Genomic DNA, 27,939 nt, shown 5'->3' with positions numbered 1-27,939 from the left:
ATAGCAACTAGTGCTTTGTGAGCATAACACATTCTTCTCCTGCTTGAATGACCTCCCAAGGACTGCTTGTGCAACATGTGGCACAACAGTTTTCTGTATATGAGTGTATGCATACTGTACACGTGCAAAACCACAATTCAGTGCTCACAGTTGCCTTTAAAGGGATAGCTCCGGGGTTTTGAGGTGGGGTTGTATGAGGACTTATCCATATAGTCAGTGTATTACCTACAGTAGATGACGGTGGGAACGCCCCCAGCTTGGAGAAGCAGACAGGAGTTACTGCGCGGAAACAAAGCAATATACTGCTGTGGACTTTGGTGAATCCAAATTACCCCTTTAAAACAATTAAGTCACACAATAACACAAACTAACCCATCGAGGCAGCGGTAGACCAGAAACTGTGTCCTGCGAGGTAAAATTGCTGTTTTTGTCAATGGAATCTGGTGGCTTGAAGAGAGCATAGATTCGGCTTCAGTTTCCTGTAGGAAAGGGCTGCCTGAGAGCAAGGTAACGCGATGAAAATAATGCGTACACTTAAACTTTTTTCAGGTGACTAAAATACGTTTTGCTGCCGGTCTCGTTCACAGCAGTACATTGCTTTGTCTCCGTGAGGTAACTCCTGTCTGCTTCTCCAAAGGGGGGGTGGCGTGCCCTCCGTCATCTACTGTCGGTAATACACTGACTATGGATAAGTACCTCCTACAACCCCACTTCAAAACACCCAAAATATCCCTTTAAGTAGTAACGCATGCCTAGAGATCTTTTGAATAGCATGAATATTGCAGTGAATCATACAGGTGAACACTACAGTTGGTTTAGCATAACAGTAAAGCGGTAAACGCCTCACAGGACAGTTGCATTAAAATATCAAAGAGTCCCAGTAGGGGTTAAAAGTAGTTTCCTCACACCTACCTCCCCCATCTCTTGTCCTCCCCCTTCTTTGTCTCCTCTTTCCTCAAAGTCCACCTTCATCTTCCACATTACCTTTTGCACATAAAGTCAGCTTCACTGTGATTGGCAGGGAGGACATTAAAGGTGTTATTCATTGGTTGTGACACATTCCCATCTACCTGAGGGCCTGCCCGCAACACCACTCATGCTGCAAACTCTCATACAGGAAACACATTTTGCAATCTCAGCTCTGTATTGAGTTTTATCACCCATATTTGGCTGCACTGCAAGAATCCCAGGTTGATGAAGACCAAAAAGGAGGCAAAGGAGATGTCAGGAGTCACCGTGAATCATTTCTCTGAAGGTAAGAGTCATAAAGCAAGTCAGACCTGAGTCACAATAGTATCTGTGTATGATCATTATAGTGTTTGCTTTGTGCTTTGAGCACCAGATGGGAGGATTGTACCAGTTGGTCGTTTTGGTTTTAACCGACTGAGATTTCTTTAGTCGATGAATCATTTTTTTAGGCTTTTTCATGCTGAATGACTTATTTCCAAGAAACGTATGAGCACATCTGTGGTAAACACAAGATTTAAAGTGGAGCTTTTGTGTGATTCTTTGTGGAGAAAGTTTTACACATCTGTCGACAAAATTTAAGAGTGTTATTCAACTGAGAATTTGTTTGGAAGCCCTGAAAATTATATTAAAGTAACTATTATTGACTTTTTTGTCATTGTGCACTGGTCTGTGATCTTCACTCAGAATGAACTATGCGTCTTTTAAATCGTATTAATTTATTTGCAAAACATTATTTGATCCAAATAGTATTTCTGGGGAATAAAATGTGATACGTGTGTGATGAAATAATGCAGCTGTAATCTAAAATGTTGATTAATTTGCATGCATTTTTCGTTGTGCTTGTTTAGCATGACATGCAGTGTTGATTGTAGATGTGATGACCTTCATGAACAAAAGGTCACAGTGTGAACGTGATGAGCAGCAGATCGATTTAGATTCATTCAGAGCAGCACTGAAAAGCGTTTACATTGGACTTGTGGTCTAATTGTTGCATCTCTTCTACGTTGTGTATTGAATTTTTTAAGTTACAAACACTTATTTTTGTCAGACAAGGGGTGAGTCACGTCAAACTGACTGATCACAACAATATTTCCACAGTTATTGGTTGAGAATAAACAGGAACATTAACATTTAGCGGCAGCATCTAATGTTTTATTTGAGAAAGAATAAACTCAGATGGTCATTAAAGAGTCAGTTTAAATTTCTCCTGGTTCTTCAGTATGAATAATAATCTCACTGCAGTCTGTCCACACATGTGAACATATTTAATGTTTGACTGCAGAAATGATGGCTGTAAGCTTCGCCGTTACACATTTATAGCTTTGCGTCAGTAAAATCAACAGTAGCTCTTATATGGCGCCCATTACTGAACCGTGAAACCGCTTTTAGTTTCAGGCCTTTTGGCACAGTTTAATTGAATATTTATTCGGGCATTATGTTTTGTTGCTTTTCATAACCAACAATATCATGCTTTTATGTTTTATGTGTTTTGTGCTCCTCTGATGATGCCTCTCAGGTGTTATTGCGTGTGTGTGTTTCCCCCCTGGTTATAAACCTCAGGTGCTCCTGGAGTTTGATTAATGTTTCACAGTAGATGAAGACAAACTCATTGTGCACTTGCAATGAACCCCTTGACCACGGAACATTAGTTTATTAATGCAGCATTTCATTGCTTTGACCTCTTTGTTAAGGATGCTATATGGTAACTGTTTGACTTATTGCGTACAGTATACGTGTACATGTGTAGGGAAGTTGAGGACGTAATGTGTGCAGTCTATTCAAATGTCAGCATGACTTTTATTGAGAATAATAAGTGATGAATGAGCTCCGTAATCTGAAAAAACAGAAAGGTTCTAGTGTTTTTGGATCAGTGCCGAAGCCACAACATGAAACCTACGAGTGGCTTTTTATACAAAATACGTGTCTTTTTTTAACCTGGTTTGGTCAGAAAAATTATGAATCCCTTTACAGTTACACCATTTGATCAGGCGTTGTAAAATATACATTATATAGTATATAATAATTGAAAATTGTATCATAATTTCATTCTATTGATCAAAATATATCTGATTAATATCAGAGTATTTCCATGTGCAACTTCAACCAAAATTAAATTAGTTTATATAAATCAGAAAAATCCCCTCACACTCCCAAAATAGTCCTCAGGGGGCGCTACAACCCTGTTTCAGATGGGAGAACATTTGAAATGAACAACCATTTCCATGATTGTAGGTCTCCATCAGCTCTAACCCTTCTGCAATCATCCAACTGTGAGGTAAAAAATTGAAAATACAACTTGCTTCGACAAACCGCGGTGCACTCTAGAGGGAGTAAAAATCTCAATTATGTTCAATTGGCCTCTTTCACCAAGAAAAGCCACTCCTTATCCAACTGAGGCTCAGAGCTATGTGACCTGAGTCAGATTCCTGCTGGTGCCAGCATGCTGGTTTTGATCAATAGACTGTGCTGCCATCTCATGGCGATGAAGGTTAAAGTCATGCCTGCACATGCTCTGTCCCAATTTTCTTCCCCATATAATCAACATTTTCCTACCTGGAGACTGGGTTTGTTATTTTTTGCATCCACCAATCAAAATTCAAAAATACTGTATGAAATATAAATGTACTGAGCACCCTGAGTTGTGCCCTGCGACTGGCTTTGATGTCAATTAAAAAAGTTTGACAAGGCCTTGTAACTTCTAGAAAAATAACAAGCAGGTATAATAATATTATTATTATTATTAATAATAATAATAATAATAATAATAATAATAATAATAACAACAACAAAGATAATAATAATAATAATAATAATAATAATAATAATAATAATAATATAACAATTTACAATTTATTAAGGACACTTTACAAATAAGTGTAAAAAAATAAATGAATAAATAAAATAAAATAACAAATAACAAAAATAGTATATTATATTTTATACAAGGTCTATTTGTTTTGAATGCAAATTTATTTCCCTGCAGTAGGTCATTTCTTTTTTTCTGTTTTATCGCTCCTATTAACGTTCAACCCTGGCAACTAAATTTGTCTCCCAAATTGTCAGATGAAAACTCAGCATTATAATTCCTTTATAGTCTACAGCTGGGGGGCAGTGTGGCTTTAATCTGTTTGTGTCGGTTATTGCATCCGTTTCAGCTACTTCATGATAGTCTATTCTTTACAAAAGTCTGACAGGGCAGATTTGCCTCCTCGGTACCTTGAGAATGATTGAAGAGACATTTGTAGTTAAAGGCACCCTGTGGAGTTTTTACCACTAGTAGCGCTTTGAAGCAATGTTTTGAAGAGTGGGTTATTTTTTTTTTCTTTTCCTCTGAGTGGTATTTCATGCAATTCCGCTGATCGACAATAGGCGGCGGTAACGTGCCAAGAAACGCAGCAATGTGCTAACATAGGCAAGAAAGAGGAACACTAAATGTAAACAGTGTAAGTTTTAAATCCTCCCAAAAACCTGCTCTGTAAATGTTTTATAAAATGTATTCCAACAAGTTCATTAGGCCTAAAGGACACACTAACACACTGTATTTGTGTGAGAAATTGTGAATGTAAACATCTTCTTTTTTTTGTGTACAAACAAAATTCCACTGGGCACTTTTAAATTTTAGCGGTCTATTTGTGGTACAAGTAATGGAGTTGTTTAAAGTGTTTGAATACTACAGCATAGTTCACATTGGTTAATGTAAAATGTCTATTTCTTTGTCCATAAATTTGTTGTTAACACCACTACGTGTACAATCTGAAAGTTTCCGATCTTGGTGTTTACGGGGCGCTGAGATAAAAGGGCTGAAAATAACATTTTCAACTAACAGAATCATTTCATAAAAATAATTAAAATAATCACATAAATAATCTACACATGGATATTTTAAGTATTATCAAAAGAAGTAAATACTCTCTTATTAAGATTCCCTTCTTGAAAGTTTGCTGGCTGGCTTTTTTTTCCTCCAATATATCTTTATTTAAAGGATCAGTGTGTAGCATTTAGGGGGATCTAATGGCGAAATGGAATATAATATTAAGTATTTTATTTAGTGTATAATCACCTGAAAATAAGAATCGTGTTTTCGTTACCTTAGAATGAGCCGTTTATATCTACATGCAGACCGGGTCGTCTTCACGGAGTCCGCCATGTTTCTACAGTAGCCCAGAATGGACAAACCAAACGCAGAGTCTAGATTGGGACATTCACGTTTTTTGCGTCAGCCACCGTAGTTCTCCTTCACGTTTAGCACACGGGAGAAGTTTCAGTTGGTTGCAATCTGCAACCTCACCGCTAGATGCAATCAGATCCTACACACCGCACCTTAAAAGAGAGTTAAAAACATAACACAATTACACAAAGATTTTTTTCCCCCTTTTTTTGTGATTTTAAATTAATCTCATTCCCACTCATAGGAACCCCCGACCAAATCTAAACATCAAGGTCCCAAATATAAATTAACAAACATGAAAAAGAAAAAAGGGAGAGTTTATCATTTTAAATTATTTGACTAATTTTGAACTGACTTACAGATGCATATTTTCTACCCCATCTATATATGACAGTTAATAACATACTAGGACATTTGTTCAGTGATTAAAGGGATAGTTTGGGTCTTTTGAAAGTGGGGTTGTATGAGGTATTATCTATGGTAGGTCGGCATGCCCCCGCTTTGGAGAAACAGACAGGAATACCTAGTTTTTAGATATGTTTGTGAAGGTTCTCAGTCATCCAGGTCGTGGTATCCAAGTAAGGGTTCAATCAGCAGCAACTGGACTTGGTTTAGGTTCTTGAAGACGTTTCACATCTCATCCGAAAAGCTTCTTCAGTTCTTTCTTATATAAAAGTATAAAGTAAACCAGGAGAATAAGAGACAGATATCTGTAAAACCGAAACACCAAACCCTGTTAACCCTTATTTAATAGATTCCGGTTCATATAGGCACAAGGACCCAGCAGAGTGAAACCAGCCTCTCAGCCGCCCTTCTCGCTCTTCCTGCCCTCCCACTTCCTCCCCTCAGACCCATGTGCTGCTGGAGGAGGGGCAGGGAGGTGGCTTCACCTCACCATGTGTGTGTGTGTATATGAGAGATATTGAGAAGAGATCACTGGTGAGTGCAGGGCGTTTGGGAGCAGAGAGAAAGGATGATGGGTTGACCTTTGGAGAGGGCCTCACTTATAAAAAACCTGGAGAACATCATGGAAGCCAAAAAGGTCCTCCATTTTGTGCCATCTGGTAAGTTTTACAGGCGCGGGGCGGGGTGAGAAGGTCTTTCATGGTGCAACCTGAGCCAACTGTGTGAAACACGTGGAGAGAGCCTCTCTACAGGATGTGTGTGTGTGTGTGTGCTGATAGCATAATGTTAAAGGTATATGGGCCTATAGCACAGGTTTTCATCCTTTTATCTTTTATTTGCCTGCTTCTTTGGGTGCTATTTCAATTCTTTATATTCTTGATAATACAACTACAGAATATGAGCAAGATGTGTTTATTGCCAGGAGAGTCAGAAAGTCAAAAGGTTGCAGTATGGGTCAATATTTACAGTCTGTCATGGAAGGATTTGAAGTACTATATTACAAATAACTACTAACACAGGCTATCCAACACTCTGGAGCTTTAAAACACTTATTCAACAGAAGATTTTGAAACAATCATTAGAATTTTTTCCAAACAAACAGTAATGGGTCCAGCTTCTATTTTGTGAGGATTTGCTGCTTTTCTTTGTCTTGTGATAGAAAACTGAATATGTTTGGGTTTTGGATTTTTGGTTGGACAAAACAAGTTGTTGGAAGATGTTACCATGTTATGAATCTTTCACTATTTTATGACATTTTATAGACCAAATCAGAGGTGTGAACTCGAGTCACGACTTGGACTCTTGAAATCCAAAAAGACAACTTCAACTCAACTTTCAAGGACCAGTGTGTAGCATTTTGGGGGATCTATTGACAGAAATGTAATATAATATTAATAAGTACGTTTTCTATAGTGTATAATCACCTGAAAGTAAGAGTCGTTGTGTTTTTGTTACCTTAGAATGAGCCGTTTAGATCTAAATAGGGAGCGGATCCCCCCTCCACGGAGTCCGCCATGTTGCACCGCCATGTTTCTACAGTAGCCCAGGACGGACAAACCAAACACTGTTAACTTTTCCTGCTTGGGCCGGAGTCGATAACGTCGCCGCTGCTTTCTCTCTCTTGCTTCACCACTCACTTCCCATGTACACACACACTCTATGCACTGGCTCTGCTCCGAATGACCGATGCTACTAGAACTAACTGGCTCTAGAGAGCGACATTCACATTTTCATGTCGGCCACCGTAGCTCTCCAACACGCTTGGCACACGGGAGAGGCTTCAGTTGGTTGCAATCTCCTCACCTCACGGCTAGATACCGCCAGATCCTACACACTGGACCTTTAACAGCAATCACTACATGACGACACTTTGACTTGAGCGTTTTGACGTGAAACTACTTGATGCCTTCCACGAATCAATTAATTTTCCTTCAATTCCTCAATCAACTAACGTTAATGCTATTCATTCCCAGCAAGTCAACACTTAATTCCCCAGATCCACTTTGTTTGAACCAATCCGACAGCATCCAATCAAGCCGCAGGAGAAAACCATGAAGAAGTAATGTTTTTGTTACTGAGCACCATTTGGGAAAAATTATACCAAAGATGATTTTGTTTACATACAGAAACTATGTGATGGTCAACAAAAAACAAACTGTAGTATGCAAAACATGCAGGTCAAAAATTGCAGACGGAGACGTAAATGGCATTACATCTGGTGACAAAGGCATTATGACTTGTTTAGGACTCAGAACTCAAAGTTTAGGACTTGGGCCTTGTGTGCAAAGACTTGGACTTACAAAACAATGACTTGATCCCACCTCTGGACCAAACTATTAATCAAATAATTAAGAAGATAATTGGCAGATGAATCAATAATGAAAAGTAGCTGCAGCCGTACAACACACTGAGTATCAATGTATTTTCTGTTCAGTGCCATTAACAGGTTAAAAAGTCCTACTTGAATTTTCTCAGGTCAGGGATTAAGAAGATTATCTAGCAGAAAAATGTCTAATATTCTAATCTCGGCCTTTCCACTCAGTTTTAAGACGTTTTCTGGTTGAAGTTGATGATAATAGGATACAATTGGTATCAAATCTACAGCATCCTCGTCCTTTGCTACTATTATCTTCAGACTTCTAACCGTTTTATGTCATCCACCAAAAACTGAATGTTATTAGAAAGAGTTAAAACACTCCAGTCTCCAAGAGGATATAATCCCTTATGTCACACTGACTTCTTTGATGTCTAAGTGAGAAGAAAACTCATTCAGATGTGTACTTTGGTGAGTGGAGTCCAACTTGTGTGACTATGATTACTGTTGGTTCAGCGGTTATATCCGTCGTGCTGGATAACCGATAACCAAACATCAGGTAGTCCTTATCGTCGGCCTTTGAGGTGTTGAAGTGGAATGAGCTGTAGTTCCTCCTTCCTGTTATTTGCTTTATTTCAATATATGAATGTGTACATTGTGACCTACAGAGTACACTCTGTTCATGGCACAGCTGCCCGCACAAAAATCGACAAGCTGCAATGATCCCGCACATTTGATGGTTTGACCTTGGCCGGTTCAGCTCAGAGTTTGCAGCTGTGTATAGCTCTTGTTCTCAGAGACCCAACAAGGATTCTTGTGTTTCCTATCGCTCAAGGACATCCTCTGCCCACAGATAGCAGGGTGGCAGGGATTAATAAAAGATGCCTTTAAGGCTTTAAGTCAGCCCTGTTTGTCCAGTGAAATAAAGGAATTATAGACATCAAATCACCGGCATTAACAGAGAGGTGGTTTGTTGTTTTGTCACAGTTAAAACATAACAAACAAGTTTTTTAAAAGTTGTGAGAGAAAAGAATGGACAAACAAAAATCTCAATCTCAGAAACATTAATAAATAAACATTCAGTTTTTTTTAAATCACGGTGAAACTGCAGTCAGGGTGTCTTCCTCTTGAGTAATGTGGCGTATTTTGACATATTTTGCTCATATGTGGACACATTTGAATGGAGCAATACTGATTGCTTCACACCTCCCTCGTCTGCGTTGTAAGCATAGACTGTATATAAGAAGTAGACATAGTCACCGTGACGTCACCCATTGGTTTGCGGACTGCTGTTTTGAAGCCTTGAGTTCGGCACTTTGGCCGTTGCCATCCTGTTTTTTTTGCAACCAGTAGTGACACGAGAGGGTGGAGCTAAGTACAACCAAATGCTGACTGAATACGATATTTTTAGGCGACCAAAATGTTACGATTAACTTTCATGAAGTGAAAACACACTGTGAAAGGGTTAAAGTTATAAGACAAAAACACGGACAACTCCCAGACCAGGCGACGCCGTGGTAGCGACCTGTCAATCACAAAGTAACCCCGCCCTAAAGCATCCCCTGCTTTATGGTCTATTTGACTCTAAATAGGACCATCATTTACTAAATAAGCATCATGTTATATATTGAAGAAGACTTGAAACTAGCGATTGAGACCATAAACTCATGTTTACAATGTTTACTGAGGTAATAAATCAAGTGAGAAGTAGGCTCATTTTCTCATAGACTTCTATACAATCATACTTCTTTTTGCAACCAGAGGAGTCGCCCCCTGCTGGCTATTAGAAAGAATGCAAGTTTAAGCTAGTCATCCCAAATCACGTTAAATTACGGTATACTCCCACGATTTCAATATGAGTCATCAGAAATATTTAAAGTCCAGAATAACAGAATATTTGAGCGGTGAACAGTTACATCAAATCCTTCACATTCGATTGGCCCGCTAACAAGTTACAGCACACAAACCTCCCTTGTCACTAAAAGTTGCAGATTAATAGAAGGATAAATCTCATGATATTATTGGTTGAAACTGGTTGGTACTAGTTTACATAAGCACATGTCAAATTTTGTTAAACAGGAAGAAAAGATGAATGGATTTTGGATTTTTTTAATATATATATATTGTTAAAAAGGTGCACAATATGACCGAGATGTGATCTAAAAGGGTTAAAAGGGCATTTGTCATTTAAAAAAGGACAATTGGAAAGGAAGAATTTTTATATAAAAATACTTGAATGTGTTTTTTTTTTTTTACATATATTTGGCACATACCAGGAGATATCAATTAACACAGGGACGCAGGATTAGAACTTGGATTTTTTTTTTTTTAAATATATCACGAGATATCACCAAAACCTGTTTTGCAATAGTTCATGAACGGGGTCATAAGACTATTTTAAGGAATAGTGTCAATGTCAAAGGCTTGACTTACACTTCTGTCTCCGTCGATGCCACCACTGCACAGTAAGAATGAGGAAGTCAACCCAACCCCCAACAGGAAACACACAGGCCCGCAGAAACACTACAACATGTCATCTCTGATGAACCTTTACTGTAGATGTCTGTATTGATTGAACAATGACGGAAGGAGAAAACAAACAGGTTAAATTTCCCACACTGTCAATATCCTGTCCAATCTTAGTTTTGAAGCACAAATGTCATTTATGTCTTCGCGCCAATTTAACTGTTGGAGCTGATGAGAAAAGTGTGCTTCATTACTGTTTAGTGGTGTCTACTGTTGATCGTGCTGATAAGATATAATGTAGAGTATTTACAATAAACTTGACCTTTATCTTTATGAGACAAGGCAGTAAAGATGTCAATCAGGCAGATTAAATCCTCCTCCACACATCCTCCGGTACAAACAGTTCGTTTGCAGTGCGAGGCACCCTGTTGTCTGTTGTCCTCCACACATCCTCCGGTACAAACAGTTCGTTTGCAGTGCGAGGCACCCTGTTGTCTGAGCAGACTCCTGTGAAGTGGAGGAGGCCTAGGAATGTTCTGTCTAATCTGCTTTGAGATATAGCCTTGCTCGGGAGCCCCCCGCAGCCAATCTCTGCCTCCGGCGAGGAAAAGCTCATCTGCGCGGCTACAGCGGCGTCTCGCAGATACATGACCGCCTATACAAACATCAGACACAGCTGGTGTCAGATCTCTTTTCAGTTTCTCAGCGTGCGCCGCTTTTCACTGTCCTCGTTAAACATCTCCATAACTGACATCTATCTCCATCATTTATATCACTTAATGTGTCATGCTATTTTAAAGGTCTTCGAGGTCTGACTGGCAATAATGATTCAACAAGCTCACATATTTTAATTTCTGTCTGCAAAGAATCAGTGAGTGTGTGTGGGATGGGAGCAGCTGAAAAGGTTGATTCCAGCTGGTGAATGTTTTTCTTGTGAAGAGAGAGCTACTGTCAGTCAACATGGAGTCCAGATTCGCACAGTTTTATCACCATGTGCTGGTCAGTTTGTGTGTGCGTCAAACACCTGCATGAAAAAATAATAGGTCTGGAAACGAAGGGATTTCAGTGCTTTAATATTTAAGATGTTATGGTGCAGCTGGCGTGCCGTGGTGGGTTTATTAAGGTGCTGATCATGAACCTCAGTGTTCCTGGTTTGAGTCTGGATTTTTGTTGCACTGCGTTGCCGTCTCTCTCTCTCCTCTTTTTTCCTGCCATCTTTCTACTGTCGATTCTCTAGTAAGGGCATAAAATATATATAAAAAAATGTAGTGTTGTGAGTCCAGCTTTGACAGACACACCAAAGAAATTCTCTAATATTTGGGGATTTTCTATATTAATAAATAAACATTCAGTTTTTAAATCAATGTGAAACTGCAGTCAGGGTGTTTTCATCTTGAGTAAAGTGGTGTATTTTGACAACTCCCAGACCGGACAAAGTCATGGTAGCGACCTGTCAATCACAAGGTAGCCACGCCCAAAAGCATCCCCTGCTTTATGGTCTATTTGACTGTAAATGGGACCATAATTTACTAAATGAACATCGTGCTGTATTGAAGAAGACTTGAAACTAGCGATTGAGACCATAAACTCATGTTTACAATGTTTACTGAGGTAATAAATCAAGTGAGAAGTAGGCTCATTTTCTCATAGACTTCTATACAATCAGACTTCTTTTAGCAACCAGAGGAGTCGCCCCCTGCTGGCTGTTAGAAAGAATGCAGGTTTAAGGCACTTCTGCATTGGCTTCACTTCTCAGACCCGGAGGTTGCCCAGTGATCAGGCGGCTAAAAACACGAATCCAAATGAATAATGTTGCACCGAATCTGCTCGATGTGTAAAAAAGCAACAGTCTGATAATATAAGGTTTATTATGACTCTAACTTCTCCATAATGTGGTTGAAGATTGCAAGTCAATACAAACAATAGTGAAACATTTTAATATAAAATACTTTATAATAAAAATTGAGCATGAAGTTGTGTTAATAACATATTTTGTCTTTCCTCCTACAGAGGCTCCAGCCACCGGGAGGTCTAAGAATGGATATGTTTTCCAAGAGATGGGTGCGTAGCTGCAATAATACACATTATTATTTACTTTGATTGCTTTTCTCAGCACGGTTCTGCTTTTTTTATGTGCATAATATGATTTGCTTTGAAAGAACAGAGAACAATATTCAGGATACGAGGGAGAATACAGTACTGTTTTTTGGGATACATTTATTGCAACATTTATTTATGCTAATGCCAATACTTCTGGATGCTCGCTGATGACCCATTTCACATGCTGGTGAGCACAGCCAGTCCCTTCGCTGGTGTGTTGAGAGGTTAATTAATGGGTAAATAATGAGGCAGATGATCTCTGAGTCAATGATGGGAAGCAGGAACAATCATAGCTCAAAGCTTTGCTCATGAAGGGTTAAGGTTAATTCTCTAATTCTGTCGGGCTGTTTCTTTCTCCCCTCATAAAAACTTGCGATCGAGATGCCATATTTATCTTCTATACAATTAAGGAATTTACGAGAGGCTGCTATTGTTATATTGCCGCATGTCTGGTTTAAGGGGGAGTTTTTATTGGGTCTCTCTCTCTCTCCCTCTCGCTGTGTGCTTGTCAACAGATGGCAGAGAGGTGGGAGGGAAACATCAATTGTCCCTTACTGGAGACACTGCTAATGTGTCTGGCATTGCATCTTAACCTTGATACGAAGAACAGTTTCATCACACTGTTGAAATGACCTTCGTTATTAATCAAGAACTGCAGCAAAAAACATAGAAACTCCGGCTCAGTACTGTATGTTTCATCCACAGAGCTGAAGGATGGGGAACAGGAGGATTGTGGGCAAGATTCACCTGACAAGGACTATGACACCCAGATCGGGTTTTCAGGTTTGTGTGTGTTTAAATAAGCTACGTATCCTCATACAACGGTTAGAATGATATCTTACGAAAAGTTATTTCTCATTTTTTGTGTTTTTTCCTACGAGTGTCGAGCAACATGAGGGCAACAAAACTACCTAGTAAGGTTTAGGCAACAAAACTATTTAGTTAGGTATAAGAAAAGATCAACTTGGTTAGGTTAAGGAAAAGCTAGACTCGGTTAGGTTTAGGAAGAGATCGACTTGGATAAGTTTAGGAAAAGATCAACTTGGTTAGGTTCAGGAAAAGATTGACTTGGATAAGTTTAGGAAAAGATCAACTTGGTTAGGTTCAGGAAAAGATTGACTTGGTTAGGTTTAGGAAAAGATTGACTTGGTTAGGTTTAGGAAAAGATCGACTTGGTTAGGTTTAGGAAAAGATGGAATTGTTTAAGTTTAGGAAAAGATGGAATTGTTTAAGTTTCGGAAAAGATTAGGTTTGTTAGGTTTAGGAAAAGATCGACTTGTTTAGGTTTAGGAAAAGATAGACTTGGGCAGGTTAAGGCAACAAAACTACTTGGTTAGTTTTAGGAAAAGATCGTGGTTTGGATTAAAATAACTCCGGAAGTGCCGTAACTTAAGTACCAAAGTTACGTGACAAATAAATCAACAATGACCTCTGGTTTCACACGGGGGTACAGACAGCGGTCTCTTGGATGAAAGTCCGGTGTTTTTTGACCCACCCATCCACCCCAATTTCCACCCTACACGGTGCTTGTCACTCTTTATACTTCCTGGTTCACGATTACGTGGATTACATACAAATTTATTCTGTGGGATATATACGAATTATAGTGCATTACTTTTCGTAGGTAGAGCTAAAAATGGGGAATGAGAACAGCCTGCACTATAACTTGTTTAGTCTGTGGTGTGATTTGTTCTAAGAATATGAATTAGATCATTCAATAATACAGTTTAATAGCTCATTGTAGTGCTGTGCTATTACATCGTATTCTACTCTTGTGACTTTCATTGTCTGAGAATAATTTGCAGCCTCTGCAATTAGGAAATCATGTGTGCTAGCTCTGATTCCCAGAGTCATAACAACGGAGACAAAGTTCATGGACATGAACTGGCAGCTATGTGCTCCCTATTAACTATTAATACCGGAGAGATGTTTTAGTTATTTCCCAAAATATGAAAGAACCGTTTGTAGTGGGGATCAGAGCAAAGATAAGAGGCTGGAGGCTGAGACTGTGTGTACAAGTATATATTTCTACGTGGCTTTTTCTTTGCAGATCCCGAGTGTCCTGGGTTTGGGCTTTTGAACACAACAAGAAAAGTAAGATTTGCTTTTCCAGTCACCCTCTCTGTGTTCTGTCATAATCATTACTGCAGAATTACTACAGAAAAAACAACATTTTACAGGTTTTTTGTACATCTTACCAGCCCAGAAAAGATTGTTACTCCAACTGTCCCATTTTAAAGCTAAAATCCCCAAATGTCAGCTCACGCTTGATGTTTTAAACCAACTGAGCTAAATCTGAAAGCAGTGAGCTGGGAGGAAATGTGTGGATTTACTTGCTGTTAGGCGATATATACAGTCAGCAAACTCCTTTCACCTATTTGCACTATGACGTTATTACATCATCAATTAAATGTGCCCTTGTTTTTGGCTCACACTAGTATGTGAAGCCGATGAACTTCCAGGAGGAAGTGCGCGCCCACAGAGACCTGGACAGCTTCCTGGCCCAGGCGAGCATCCTTTTGGATGAGACAGCCGCCACTCTGGACGAGGTGCTGAGGCGAATGTTGACCCACATGGTGGAGGACGGCCACGGGACCTGCGATGCCGACGAGGTCATGAACTCGCTGTTCACGGACGCCGGAGGGAAGGAGTTTAATGGTGAGCAAAACATATTAGAAGCACTTTGAGATGCCAAGGATGCTTGACATTTCTATGTGTCTCAAAGCTTTTTTTTGGCCGTTCATTGAAATGTTTTTTTGCTCCCACAGTTCACCTTCTGTCAGAGACCATTCAGGGTGTGACGGCTACTTCCACTGGCGTTCGTTACCAGCAGTCCTGGCTTTGTATTCTGTGAGTTCATCTGCAATAATATTTATGTGAATAACGGTGCTATTTTGACTAATTCTTGCAGCCTCCAGCTCAGTGAATGTTGTGGTTAGTTGCTGAGTTCATTCGACTGTACAGTACAGGGGACAACACAACAAAAAATCGTTTCATTGGAAAGTCATTTTGTTTTGGCTTTGGTAGTGGCTTTGGTCTAATTTACACCTGCCAATACAGAATGCTGCACAATCAATCATTTCTACACCACTGATCCAAAATACATTATTTTCCTATCAATTCAGCTCCAATGTGAAGAGTCTGCAGAGACGTCACGTCTGCATCGCCCGCCTGGAGAGGCCGCAGAACTGGGGCAGCAACTGCTGCGAGGCCCGCTACGTCATCCTCATCCTGGCCCCTCCGAGAACGGTAAGCGCCAATTCTCAGTTCTTCTATTCAAAACTCCGTTTTTTTTTTTTGCAATCTGGAAGTTTACAACAACTTTTTTAATAATCTATTAGTCGATTAAGTCATTTTTAGCCTCTTAAATGTGAATATTTGCTTATCATGATACTGTAGTAAGAGCCTGTTCTCATTGGTGGGGGCGTCACATACCGAGGCTTTGTCACGTCCATCGGCATGTGATACCGACGCGCAAGGCACCCTTTAGCATCTGTATGAGATGCATCTGGCTTTCAAGTAACTATAATGACACGCAAAATATTAAACACAAAGTGGTCGGGGAGTGTGTGTCCAGACACGGGGCAGGACTACCTGTTCTGACTCCCAACTCTCAAGGGGCCCCTCGGCATTGGGTGCCGACGCACGGAGGCACCTTTTAGCAACAGTATGTGACGACCCGGGCTTCCAACTAACTCCAATGTAAACCCACGCGTGACGTCATTTGACAGTTGGAGCAAGTAATGTAGTTTTAATAGCGTGAGAGTCCGACAGGTGGATTTTGGACTGTTTATCGACAAACAAGCAATTTGAAGACACCCCCCTTGGGCTTTGGGAAACTTTCCTTTTTCATTTTTTTCTGACATTTTATAGACCAAATGTTTAATTGGCAAAATAATAGGCAGATTAATCGACAACAAAATAACCCTTATTTGCCGCCCTAATCAGGTGCATTCAGAGAAGCCACATAGTTTCGGTTTGAAGTTTGGATCTGGCTGCTGAAGGCTTTGCTATAAGTCAGCTTTATCCTCATTCTTTATGTCACACTAAGCAAAAAAGGTCACCCAGCCGGCCGCCATGTTTCTACAGTAGCCCAGAACAGACAAACCAAACAATTGGCTCTAGATAGGGCCGTTCGTGTTTTCTTGTCGGCCACCATAGTTCTCCTACACGCTTGGAAAACAGGAGAAAGTTTCAGTTGGTTGCAATCTGCAACCTCACTGCAAGATGTCGCCAGATCCTACACACAGCTCCGTTAAAAACTGTGCTGAGGTTGTTATTATGGTATTATGGGTCAAATTGAAAGAATCCCTCGTAACTTTCTCATCATCCTTTTTTCAGAAAAGCACCAAGACGGCCATCGAGCTCGGAAGAACGTTTGCCACGATGTTCTCCGACATTTCCTTCAGACAGAAGCTTCTGGAGGCCAAGACCCAGGAGGAGTTCAAACAGGAGCTGGTCTACCAGCGACAGCAGCTCTCCGTCGTCACCGAGAAGCCGGTCGTGGAGGAAGTGGAGGACTCAGATCCACGTAAAGGGAAACCACTTAAGGTGTGAAAGAAGAGCAAAGCAGGCGACGTAAAAACAGACATATTGGCTCTGTGCTGCAATCAGAGCAGAAAGAAAGAAATGAAATAAGAAGAAGTGGCCATGTGACAAACATGATGTTGTATAACTAGAGAGCAGCGATGCCAAAAAGCACAAACCTTAAAAGCTAACACACAACGATACGGAAACATAACTCTTCCTAACAAGGAGTTGTTACTTGTAAAACCAACAATTATACTCTCCACCGACTGTTTTCCCACTCCGTCCAGGCATATAAAGATGTGAAGCAGTAAAGTAAAGTAGTTGAGCCAGATTATCTGATTATCCTGTTTCCACACTCTATCAGTCGGGCCCGAGGAACGAGAAGCAGCTGGGCAACAAGCTGAGAGAGCTGCCAAGTCTGCCGTGTCTCTGGCAGCAGAATGTGTGCAGCCCCATGTACTGATAAAGTACTTCATTATGTCCAGTGTTTAAATTAAGAGGAAATGTGTGCGCTCAGCAGGAGGGTGGAGAAGAGGGAACACCCAGATACTGCCTAGAGAGAAAGCATGCAGTTGGGTTGTAAAAAAAGAATAAACAACAGGTTGCGGCTACACCTGATGTCCTGAACCGTTTCAAAACAGCATTTTAATGTTGCTGCCAAACCAACATTTGAACCTGCTCCGCGGTTCAGAACTTGTATAACAGAAAAACAAGCAATGATGGACACTCAGGTGGGCCAGTATGTTCGATCTTATGTTGGATGTCAGTTACGATACCTCTCAAGTGTCTCTAAAAATTCATTATTTATTACGCTCATTCAAAAGAAACCATAATCCAGCCAGCAAATGTAGGAAATGTTTACCATGTTCTCACTCACAAAAGTCAGTAAGAGGGATATTTTGAGGTTGTGTCCACTATTAGCTCTGTGGGGTAAGTGGAGGGGTTATCCAATCATTTCAACGGGACCACTGTGTCAGCACAACAGGGATCTCGACGCAGCAAAACAAACCCTCAACACTCCACTGACCAAACAAATACATGCAAGTGCACATTCCTCAGTGGTGGAGGAAGTACTCAGATCCTTTACTGAAGTAAAAGTACTAATAGTGGGAACCGGAGGGTGGGTGCTACGCTTCTGCGACGACACCGTTGGTTGGGACGGCTGTAATCGCAGTTTGAGAGCAGTGCAGAGCGGCGGCCGTGAGCTAGTCACTGGTGCGCGCTCACATGCACGAACATGCATTAAAAGCATGCACGGCCGGCCCGGCGATGTCAATAAAGCACAGAGAAGCTCTATATTTCATCTTCTAAGTAGACTAAGTATTGTTTCTTGATCTAAGTGTGGTTCTTGAAATGTCCAATCTAAATGACTAAATTCTGTCTTTTTCTTCACAGTGCATAGAATTCTTTAAAGCCGGTAAAGGTGTTTATGAAGACCTCCGTCGCAGACTCCCCCTCTACCCCTCAGACTTCACAGACGGTATATTAACTCTTTCTTGTAATACCTCTTTTACTAAGTGGGAACATATTGATTTAACTTAATGGCCTCTGCTACAACATCATGAAATGTCTTCTTTGAAAGTCTTACATTTTGAAGATAGATATCTTCAGGTTTTGGCTGTTTTATATCTTTAATAAGCCTTTAAATAATCCATCCAGGTATGACTGGGAAGGACCGCTGTCTGCTGAAGTACACTACCACGGCTATCTTCCTCTACATCGCCATTCTGCTGCCCGCTATCGCCTTTGGCTCATTAAATGACGAAAGCACAAGAGGAGAGATAGGTATGGACTCCTGTCTTTGTTGTCTTGCTCTGCAACACCCTATAATGTTATTAAAGGGGACATATCATGCTCATTTTCAGGCTCATACTTGTATTTTGGGTTTCTACTAGAACATCTTTACGTGCTTTAATGTTCAAAAAACACTTTATTTTTCTCATCCTGTCGGTCTGAATATACCTGTATTCACCCTCTGTCTGAAACGCTCCGTTTTAGCGCCTGTCTCTTTAAGGCTCCCTTTCTGAAAAAGCCCAGTCTGCTCCGATTGGGTTGTGAGAAAAATATGAAAAAATATTCTCAAGCTGTGGGTGGAGATCATGGGCATTATAGTAAACTAAAATTGAAACTAAAACAAAAATAAGCAGTGAAATATATTGTTAGTAAACTGAAACTAAATATAAAAAACATATCCTTTAAGAGAAACTTTAAATTGAAACAATGAAACAAAATGAACGTAAATTAATTTTTGTTTTTTAGCTCTAGTATATCAACAAAAAAAGGAGTCGGCAAGGAGTCGATTTCCATCAACTCTCTTGACATTGAACCACAGAAATTGAACGGACTTGACGTTCCAGCAGATGGCGCTGTGACACAATTGCTTCACATCAGACACTAAAGTAGTGCAAAGATTAAACAGTGAACATTATGGCCGTTCCTACACAGTTCTCCAACCATGTATTTATATATGTATATAGCTACATAAACAAACAAACAAAAGAAAACTAAAACTAAATATATAAAAACTAAACCTTTCTCGAAAACTGAAACTAAACTAAAACTAGCAAATGCTAAAACTAAACTAAAATGAAACTGAAAAGTCAAAACTATTATAACCTTGTTGGAGATACTCAGATGGGGGAGCGATATATGCTAATGAGCCTGCATGTGACATAGGAAGGGGAGCCAAATCTGAATGTCTTGTTGATTTACATGTTATCTGATCTAGACAGCCCACAAAAAACTGACTAGGTTGTCTTATGTCACAGTTTGTGGGTTGGTAGACACTCCAGATACCCAAATGTATGTGCATATGTTTTTCATGATATGACCCCTTTAACTATTTCATCTGAATTTATTTTTTTTTTACAGATGTTCAGAAGACCATAGTTGGCCAGAGTATTGGAGGAGTGATCTATTCATTGTTTGCTGGCTCACCTCTCGTCATTCCACTCACCACTGCACCACTGGCCATCTTCATAAGCGGTGTGTATTGCGTCCTTAAACAGGTGAATTAATCTTTAGAGCACACCACCTGCAAAAAAGGAACAGAAACACTCTGTATCATACTGTATATACAGTACGTGCAGCAAATGCATTGCAATTCAAGGCTGATGCTGAACAGCTTCAAATAACCAAAGTTGGTAGCCAGGTTACCAGACAGTTGAGAATATTATTAATTATAATGTAATAAAACAGTGTCTTTATGTATGTTTTTTTTTAGTCATCAGGGGGATCTGCGACGACTACGACATCGACTTCAAAGCTTTCTACGCCTGCATCGGTCTATGGAACAGTCTGTTCCTCATCCTCGGAGGCTTGTTCAATGTCAGCCTGTTTATGAAGCTCTTCAAACGGTGAATACAACAACACACATTTGTTAATGTGACATATCACAGACGGAAGCCCCTTAAACTCGTAATATATGTGACTAACGGTGTGGCCATGCACTGAGGTGAGGTCACTGATAAGAGAAGAAGCATCTGTTATGACTTCCTGTTGTCTGGCCATGATTATTAATTTAGTTTAATGTGCACTCTCGGCTATCTGGGCCATCATTTCGCCTTGAACGGACTGTTATGACTGCATGAAAAAAACAACATTTTGATAAAACATGAATGATCACGCCATGCTCTTTTTTTTTACATTTGTTATCTCCCAGCTCAACAGAAGAAGTCATTGCGTTGTTCATCTCCATCGCATTTGTCGGGGACGCAGTGAAAGGCACGGTTAAAAGTAAGTCGAGCCAAGGTCAGACTACATTAAACATGTTTTGAATGCTTCTGCAGCAGAGCTATCTCCCCACGCTGCAGGGGGAATGTCTAAACGCCCCGCATGTCATTTGTTATATAGGTAATGTAGCCCAGCAAATATACATATCCATCGTGGAGTCTTTAGAGGAAAAAGCAAGCATGAAATCAAACAGGCCCCCTGAGTGTTGTGGAGGGGGGAAACAGACTATAATGTAAATATAATAAAGTCTTTGACATAGTTTCTGTTCATATCCTTTTCACAAGAGTTTGTCACAAGACGAGGAAATAAATGAGCAAATGATTGATTCTTTAGAGCTTTCTGCTTTCATCTTTAAGCCTCAGGCTGTCGTGGCTTTCTACTAAACTACATCAAACTGAGCTTGAATACTGTGCTTGATTGTGCTTGAATGTCTGGAAATATGCTGAGAATTAATACATAAAAGGGGAATTGTATCGATAAGGTTGTACAATACATATGAAGACACTCAGTGTATTTTATTTAATATTCTCTATATCAGCCCTTGATTTTTTTTTTTGCCTTTTTAGGACTTGACAAATATGTTAAATGTGTCAGTCTACAAGAGCAAGAATAAATATAGCCATGTTGTTTATTTTGTCTTATTATAACGAGAAACTGTTCTCATTTTTTCAAGATTCCGTTTCACATTATATCAAGATATATATTTCATGCTATTTTTTTCTTATTACGAGATAACAAATGATTCTGTTTTTACAATAAATGTTTCTTGTTATAAAAAACATATCACTTTATCTTGTCATTAACCCTCTGAGACCCGTGGGATCGCCGACGATCACGACAGAAATTACTGTCTTTAAGAGGCTGTAGCCGGCTCAGTCTGATAGCTAGAGGGAAAATACTCTAGCTACCATAGATAAATACAATTTTTTGAAACTTGACGTCACTGCATAAGATGACCTGTGGTGACCTCTAGGATAATCACAGCCTGTTCCTCAAGGACTTGGTGTCTTAATATAGTATTTTGGTAGGATTATTGATAATTTTTTATCGATCCTTGAGTGGTAAAAGATTGTTAAATTCAACCCAAAAATTGCTGCAACAACTTATGAGACATAATAGAGCATGGGAATGGCCATCATATACTTCTATCATCATGTTCTACACCCTTATACACTTTTACAATTCATTTTAATTAATTCATGTTTATTTCTGATTTCTGATTAGAACAACTTGACACACAGTACTGAGCATCTCAAATTAATCTTCAGGTTCCCAGCTTTCAGATGATGTACACCTCCTGTGACATCTACTGTTCACCTGCTATCTACCCCCCATCTCTCACCTGTACCCCCTTAAAAAAGAAACTTTTCTAATTATAACATGAGAGTATGGTATGTTCTTAAAACATAACTTATTACTTATCAACATGGGAAAAATCTGGTAAAAACAAGCATGTTGGCAGCAATATCCTGCCGTATATGTCTGTATGTAAGAAAATAGCAAAAGTAAGTTTTTTTCATCCCTTTCTTCTTTTGTCCCTCACTTCCTAGTTTTTCATCACTTCTACCATGGACCCACGCTGGCGACCACAAACAGCACGTTGGTGCTTCAGCAGATTACTGATCTCCTAGAGAAGGCGAAGAACCAGACGGAGCATCATAATGAGACTGTGTCCATCTTCCTGCCTGAATCTCTGGTGTTGACAACAAGAGAACGGCCCATCCTCTGTCTGCTGCTCATGTTGGGGACTCTGTGGTTCGGTTACGCCCTCTACCTCGTCAAGAGGAGGTACGCTCACTTACTTGACCGTTTAATCAAATTATAGAAAAATATATACAGCAAGTAGTGGCACAACCCTTTAAATTACACTCTGTGATACCGCAATATAAAATAACCCTGTTACAGGCAAAAGTCCTGGATTGAAATACAGTATGTATTTAAGTAAAAAACCTGCAGGTGGGTCAGCCGCTACAGACATTGTTCAAACCCAGAGAATTTTATTTCAAATTATAGTGGAGTTTCCAAAATATCAGGCTGAATTTTGGGTAAATGTGTTTAAAATTATATCTTTAATATTTTTCATTTGATGCAACGGCACAGCCAGATTCAATAAACAGTATAGAAAGAGAATATATACTGTATGTGACACTGTTGTCAGTGTTGCATAAGATGTTTTGTCCAGACTTAAAGCTACTTATTTAAGGGAAAATAATAGGGAAAACCAATAAGAGTATCAAAAGCAAAAGTACTTATTATGATGAATGAATTATTATTTCTTATACATTAACATGTAAGCAGCATGTGGGGCTAATTTAAACTACTTTATATACTGTTGGGTAGTTTAATGTGTAACAATTCATCCTGTTTTATAAAGCGACCATTGCTTTGAATATAACATTTTAATCTGTTAAATAACTAATAACTAGCTGTCGGATGAATGTAGTTGAGTTAATGGTAAAACATTTACCTTTGAAATGTTGTGTAAGCAGAGGTGGAAAGTACATTTACTCTAAGTACTGTACTGAAGTACAATCCTGAGGTACTTTTCTGCTACTTTATACTTACACTCCTCTACATTTCAGAAGGGAATTTGTACTTTCTACCCCACAACAACAGTTGTAGTTACCCTGCAGATTGTAATGCGGTGAATTAAACCACCTGACATTAAATGCTGCTTACATGTTGGTTGCATCAGTAACAATAATCCAATAGTATAATATACTATCAATATAACTCTATACATTAAGCTCAATTTTGAATGCAGGACTTGACATATGTACTGGTGTATATTTTACATTGTTGACTGCTTTAAATATGAAGTGGCACAAATGGAAGTACCTTAAACCTGTACTTAAAGGGATAGTTTGGGTGTTTTGAAGTTGGTTTGTATGAGGTACTTATCCATAGTCAGTGTATTACCTACAGTAGATGATGGTCGGCACGCCCCCAGTTTGGAGAAACAGACAGAAGCAACCGGATCAGGAGCGAAGCAATGTACTGCTGTGGACGGGGCCCGATTAAAACATGTTTTAGCCACCTGAAAGAACAACAACACGCTATATTTAGAATATATTTAGAGTCAATGTAATTAGTGGCCTTCCACCACTGCATGTAGCTGCACATATTGTCCCATAGGAGGACCTGAAAACGAGAGAACATCTACATCCCAGGAGTCAGGCAGCAGGTTACAAATCAACAGCAACGATGTTCACCCTTCAGGTGTAATAACGTAATACATGAGGTAGATAAATGTGTGCATTTCCATGTCTGTCTCCTGGGGCGTCATAGTTCTTTCCCATCCCAAACTTCCACTACTTGACATTTTCAAGCTAAGAGAGTAACTACTGTAAATACAGTAGTAAAACTTGTAGAATTTATTACATCAGAGTTGCAAAATGTTGAAATAATGTGTCTCTTTTTTCCCCCTAACAGCCCGTATCTGAATGCCAGAGTCAGGGAGGTGGTGTCTGACTGCGCTCTGCCGATCTCTGTGGTGGTATTCTCCTTCATTGGCTCCTACCTTTTCCTTGACATAGAGCGTGAGTACAGATCTGTCACGTACAAGAACTGATAGAAGAAAAACCCCTTGAGACTTAAAGTCACAACCTTGGCTCAGAACGCCTTTCACTGTTCATAAATCCTTCTGTTGGATGTGGAGAAAAAAAAAAGGAAGATATTTGCTTTCAGAGAGCTTTCAACCCAGCGGGGGGTTCTGAATCAATGTGGGTCAAAGACACGGGGTTGAATGTTGATCATAAAACAAAGCAGCAAAGTTCACGATTTCTTTTATGATGTAATGTTGTCATTGTTTTACCTTGCAAATGTGAAAAAGAGCTATTACATTTAATGTTTTCTATCCTATTAGTTCCTATGTTCAGTGTCCACAATGGCCCCATCTTCAACTTCCCTCCATTTGATAAGCTGTCAGGAATGACCACACTGAGCGCGGTCGGGCTGGGCTTCCTCCTCGCCTTGCTCATCTTCATCGACCAGAACATCGTCATCTCGCTCACACACGTACCAGAACACAGGTAAGGGCTTTAATTACTGAATCATGTGGCATATTCCCTTCACATCATGTTCTTATTTATTGTACAAATCTGGAGGCTGTTATTGTTATTGTCTGAGGTTGTATTGCACTGCTGCCGTCTTTCATTGACAAACCACTTGACACCTGTGTGTGTGTGTGTGTGTGTGTGAACCAGGTTGCTAAAAGGCACAGCGTTCCACTGGGACTTAATGCTGACTGGCTTCATCAACATCCTCATGTCCTGTCTGGGGTTGCCATGGATGCACGCCGCCTTCCCACATTCCTCCCTGCACGCCCGTCAGCTGGCCAAGGTGGAACAGCACGTCGAGAACGGACACGTCTACACGACGTGAGTGAAGTTAAAACAAGGACGAAAAGCAGGCGGTGCTTTGAAAGACGTGCGGACTGAAAACAGAAGCTTGTCTTATTTTGGAGGTGTCGGACAGTGATGTCGGTTCAAATACTGTCAAAAAAATAACTCAATAGGTATTTAGTGAAGTAAACATATATTAAAGAGGATATACGATGAAAAACTCATGATACATTTGGGTATCTGGAGTGCCTACCAACTCACAAACTGTGAAATAACACAACCAAGTCAGTTGTTTCTGGGCTGCCTAGATCTGAAAACATGTGATTCAACAAGCAATTTAGATTTGGCTCGCCCTTCCTATGTCACATGCAGGCTCATTAGACTATACCGCCCACAGCTTGAGAACTATATTTGCAAAGGTGCGCCATATTTGTCTCACAAGTCAGTCAGAGCAGACTGGGCTTTTTTCTGGAGGGGGGCTTAAAGAGACAGGCGCTAAAATGGAGCGTTTCAGACAGATGGTGAATACAGGTATATTCAGACAGACGGGATGAGAAAAACAATGTGTTTTTTTAACATTGAAGCATGTAAACATGTTCCAGTAGAAACCCAAAATACAAGTATGAACCTGAAAATGAGCATGATTTAAAAAACATAGGCCATAATGTGTGAATGTGTGATTAGGGGTTACAAATAGCCGTTAATTAAGATAAGTATTGTCCATGTTCTCTAATCAGATATTAATTAAGTGCATTTTCTGTGCGTTTGTTGTGAAACAGTATCGTCAGTGTGAAGGAGACTCGTCTGACCTCGCTGGTCGCCAACATCCTGATCGGCCTGTCGGCGTTCATGCTGCCCATCCCTCTGCAGTGGATCCCCAAGCCCGTCCTCTACGGCCTCTTCCTCTACATCGCAGCCACTTCGCTTGATGGGAACCAGATGATGGATCGCATGTGCCTGCTGTTGAAGGAACAGGTGAGCAGGAAGGACACTGTGGTTTGATTGGTTGATCGGTTTTGTTTATTCCTGTTTATCCATTAAACTTCACACGGTGGCTCCCCCCAAAATGTCAACCAGTGGTTGATGTTTGGTATCCAGATATTCAGCAGGAAGAGAAAGTTTAGAGTAAAAGTTACGACATGTTTGCTGCAACCATGATAACAACTAGTCTGCTCATTTCTATCAGAAAGCAGGAATAAAGTTCTTCTTATCACATGATAGGTTGCTATGTTGTTATGACAAAACACTTAATAAGTTGGTACTCAACATATCAACTTATCATGTTATAACGAGAAAAGCTTATATTTACAAGTCTGTATGTCGTTATGAAGAAAAAAATTGTTTTTTAACGAGACATGTTGAGTTTGGGAAAAAGCTATAAAGTTTCATAATAGTGATACGTGGCAACGTATCCTCATACAACGGTTTGTATGATATCTTACTTAAAAGTTATTCATTCTTTTTTGTCCGTTTTCCTTCAATTGTCCAGCAACACGTGTCAATTTCCAGTTGTTACATGCATGCAGTCTTTTCAAAATAAACTTCCTTCTTCCCAGGAAACAGCTTCCTTAGGTTTAGGCAACAAAACTACTTAGTTAGGTTTATTTAGGCTTAAAATAACTACGAAAGTGGCGTAACTTAAGTACGTAACTTACGTGACAAATAAATCGTTGACTTCTGGTTTCACACGGGACACGAACGCCGGTCTGCTGGGAGAAAATCTGGTATTGTTTTCACCCACACATCCACCCAGACCTCCTCTCTACGCATTATTTCCTAGTTCACGATTACGTGGATTACACACAAATTGATTTTGTGGGATATATACAAATTACAGTACATTACTTTTCATGGGTATAGCTACGAACGTTTATGAGACCAGCCTGTATGTCGTTATAACAATAACATTTCTCATGAAAACAAGAATTTGATAATAATAACATGAAAAATATCTCCTTACAACATGGAAAAAACTTTTTTTCCCACTGAAATGTTCATTTGTGCTGCAACAACAGGCGGATTTACATGACAATATTGCACTTTTATATTAACAAAACAAAATATAAAGCAAAATGTAATTTAACCACATCATACTTGCACATTTCTTTGTCTAGACCTCCTATCCTCCCACACACTACGTCCGCCGGGTGCCTCAGAGGAAGGTCCACTTCTTCACCGCGGTGCAGATGGTCCAGCTAATCATCCTGTGTGCGTTCGGGATGTATCCTCTGCCCTACATGAAGATGGTCTTCCCCCTTCTGATGATCTTGCTGGTCCCTGTCAGGTAAGACGACCCAGAACCAACAGGGGGCAGAGCGGGACCACGGAAACCAAAACAGAGCTACGTAGAGTCTGCATAGAGTTGACATTAGGCTCTACTGGTTTTACACATGAAGATCTGTTTACCAGTGGAAACATTGCACATTTTTTAGATTTGGAAACTGGAGTTTGAAAGACTTTTGTAACGCAAAAATGGTCAGAATTAATGTTTGGGTCTGAAGGATTCACACCTTTAGATACTTTCACAGGTAACTGTACATTATCTCTCTGTGTTTTATCTCCAGAATCAGCCTGCTTCCCCGATTGATCGACGCCAAGTATCTGGATATCATGGACGCCCAGCACATGTAGAGCAACGAGAGCACACTTTATGAATGGATTCACTTCCTCCAGTTGGAGGGGAAACAGACTCAGAACTCACTGATTGTGTTAACAACTCAACAAAATGCATTTCTGGACCGCAAGATTTGGATGTGAGCACTCTGCTGGTGACCGACCGGACGACCATTTACACCCCTCAGAAGTTATCTCATTGTTCATCACACATTTAGCATCAATGCAGCTTCGATACTTTAAGATGTAACATTCCTGCATCTTTATTGTTTTTAACAATATAGTCATGAAGGACTTTC

The 27,939-nt window shown here is 39.9% G+C and overlaps 1 protein-coding gene across 2 annotated transcripts; it reads left to right on the top strand.

Moving 5' to 3' along the window:
- Nucleotides 1–1,093: 1,093 nt before the first annotated feature.
- On the top strand, nt 1,094–27,939 carry LOC119494115 (sodium bicarbonate transporter-like protein 11). 2 transcript variants are annotated; one of them, XM_037779738.1, is made up of 20 exons: nt 1,094–1,255; nt 12,333–12,383; nt 13,128–13,205; nt 14,473–14,516; nt 14,861–15,080; nt 15,191–15,272; nt 15,548–15,671; nt 16,764–16,973; nt 18,348–18,432; nt 18,612–18,737; nt 19,824–19,937; nt 20,176–20,308; nt 20,614–20,687; nt 22,235–22,472; nt 24,117–24,223; nt 24,550–24,715; nt 24,890–25,063; nt 25,807–26,002; nt 27,142–27,311; nt 27,592–27,939. In XM_037779738.1, the coding sequence occupies exons 1-20, from the start codon at nt 1,195–1,197 to the stop codon at nt 27,656–27,658; spliced, it is 2,520 nt and encodes an 839-aa protein (XP_037635666.1). In that variant the 5' UTR covers nt 1,094–1,194; the 3' UTR covers nt 27,659–27,939. The 2 variants fall into 2 exon arrangements, with proteins under 2 accessions (XP_037635666.1, XP_037635667.1); XM_037779739.1 differs by lacking the exon at nt 1,094–1,255 and adding an exon at nt 6,008–6,201.

The sequence above is a fragment of the Sebastes umbrosus genome, chromosome 9 (assembly GCF_015220745.1).
Source record: "Sebastes umbrosus isolate fSebUmb1 chromosome 9, fSebUmb1.pri, whole genome shotgun sequence".
Lineage (NCBI taxonomy): Eukaryota > Metazoa > Chordata > Actinopteri > Perciformes > Sebastidae > Sebastes > Sebastes umbrosus.
This window is presented reverse-complemented; position numbering and strand designations above follow the sequence as displayed.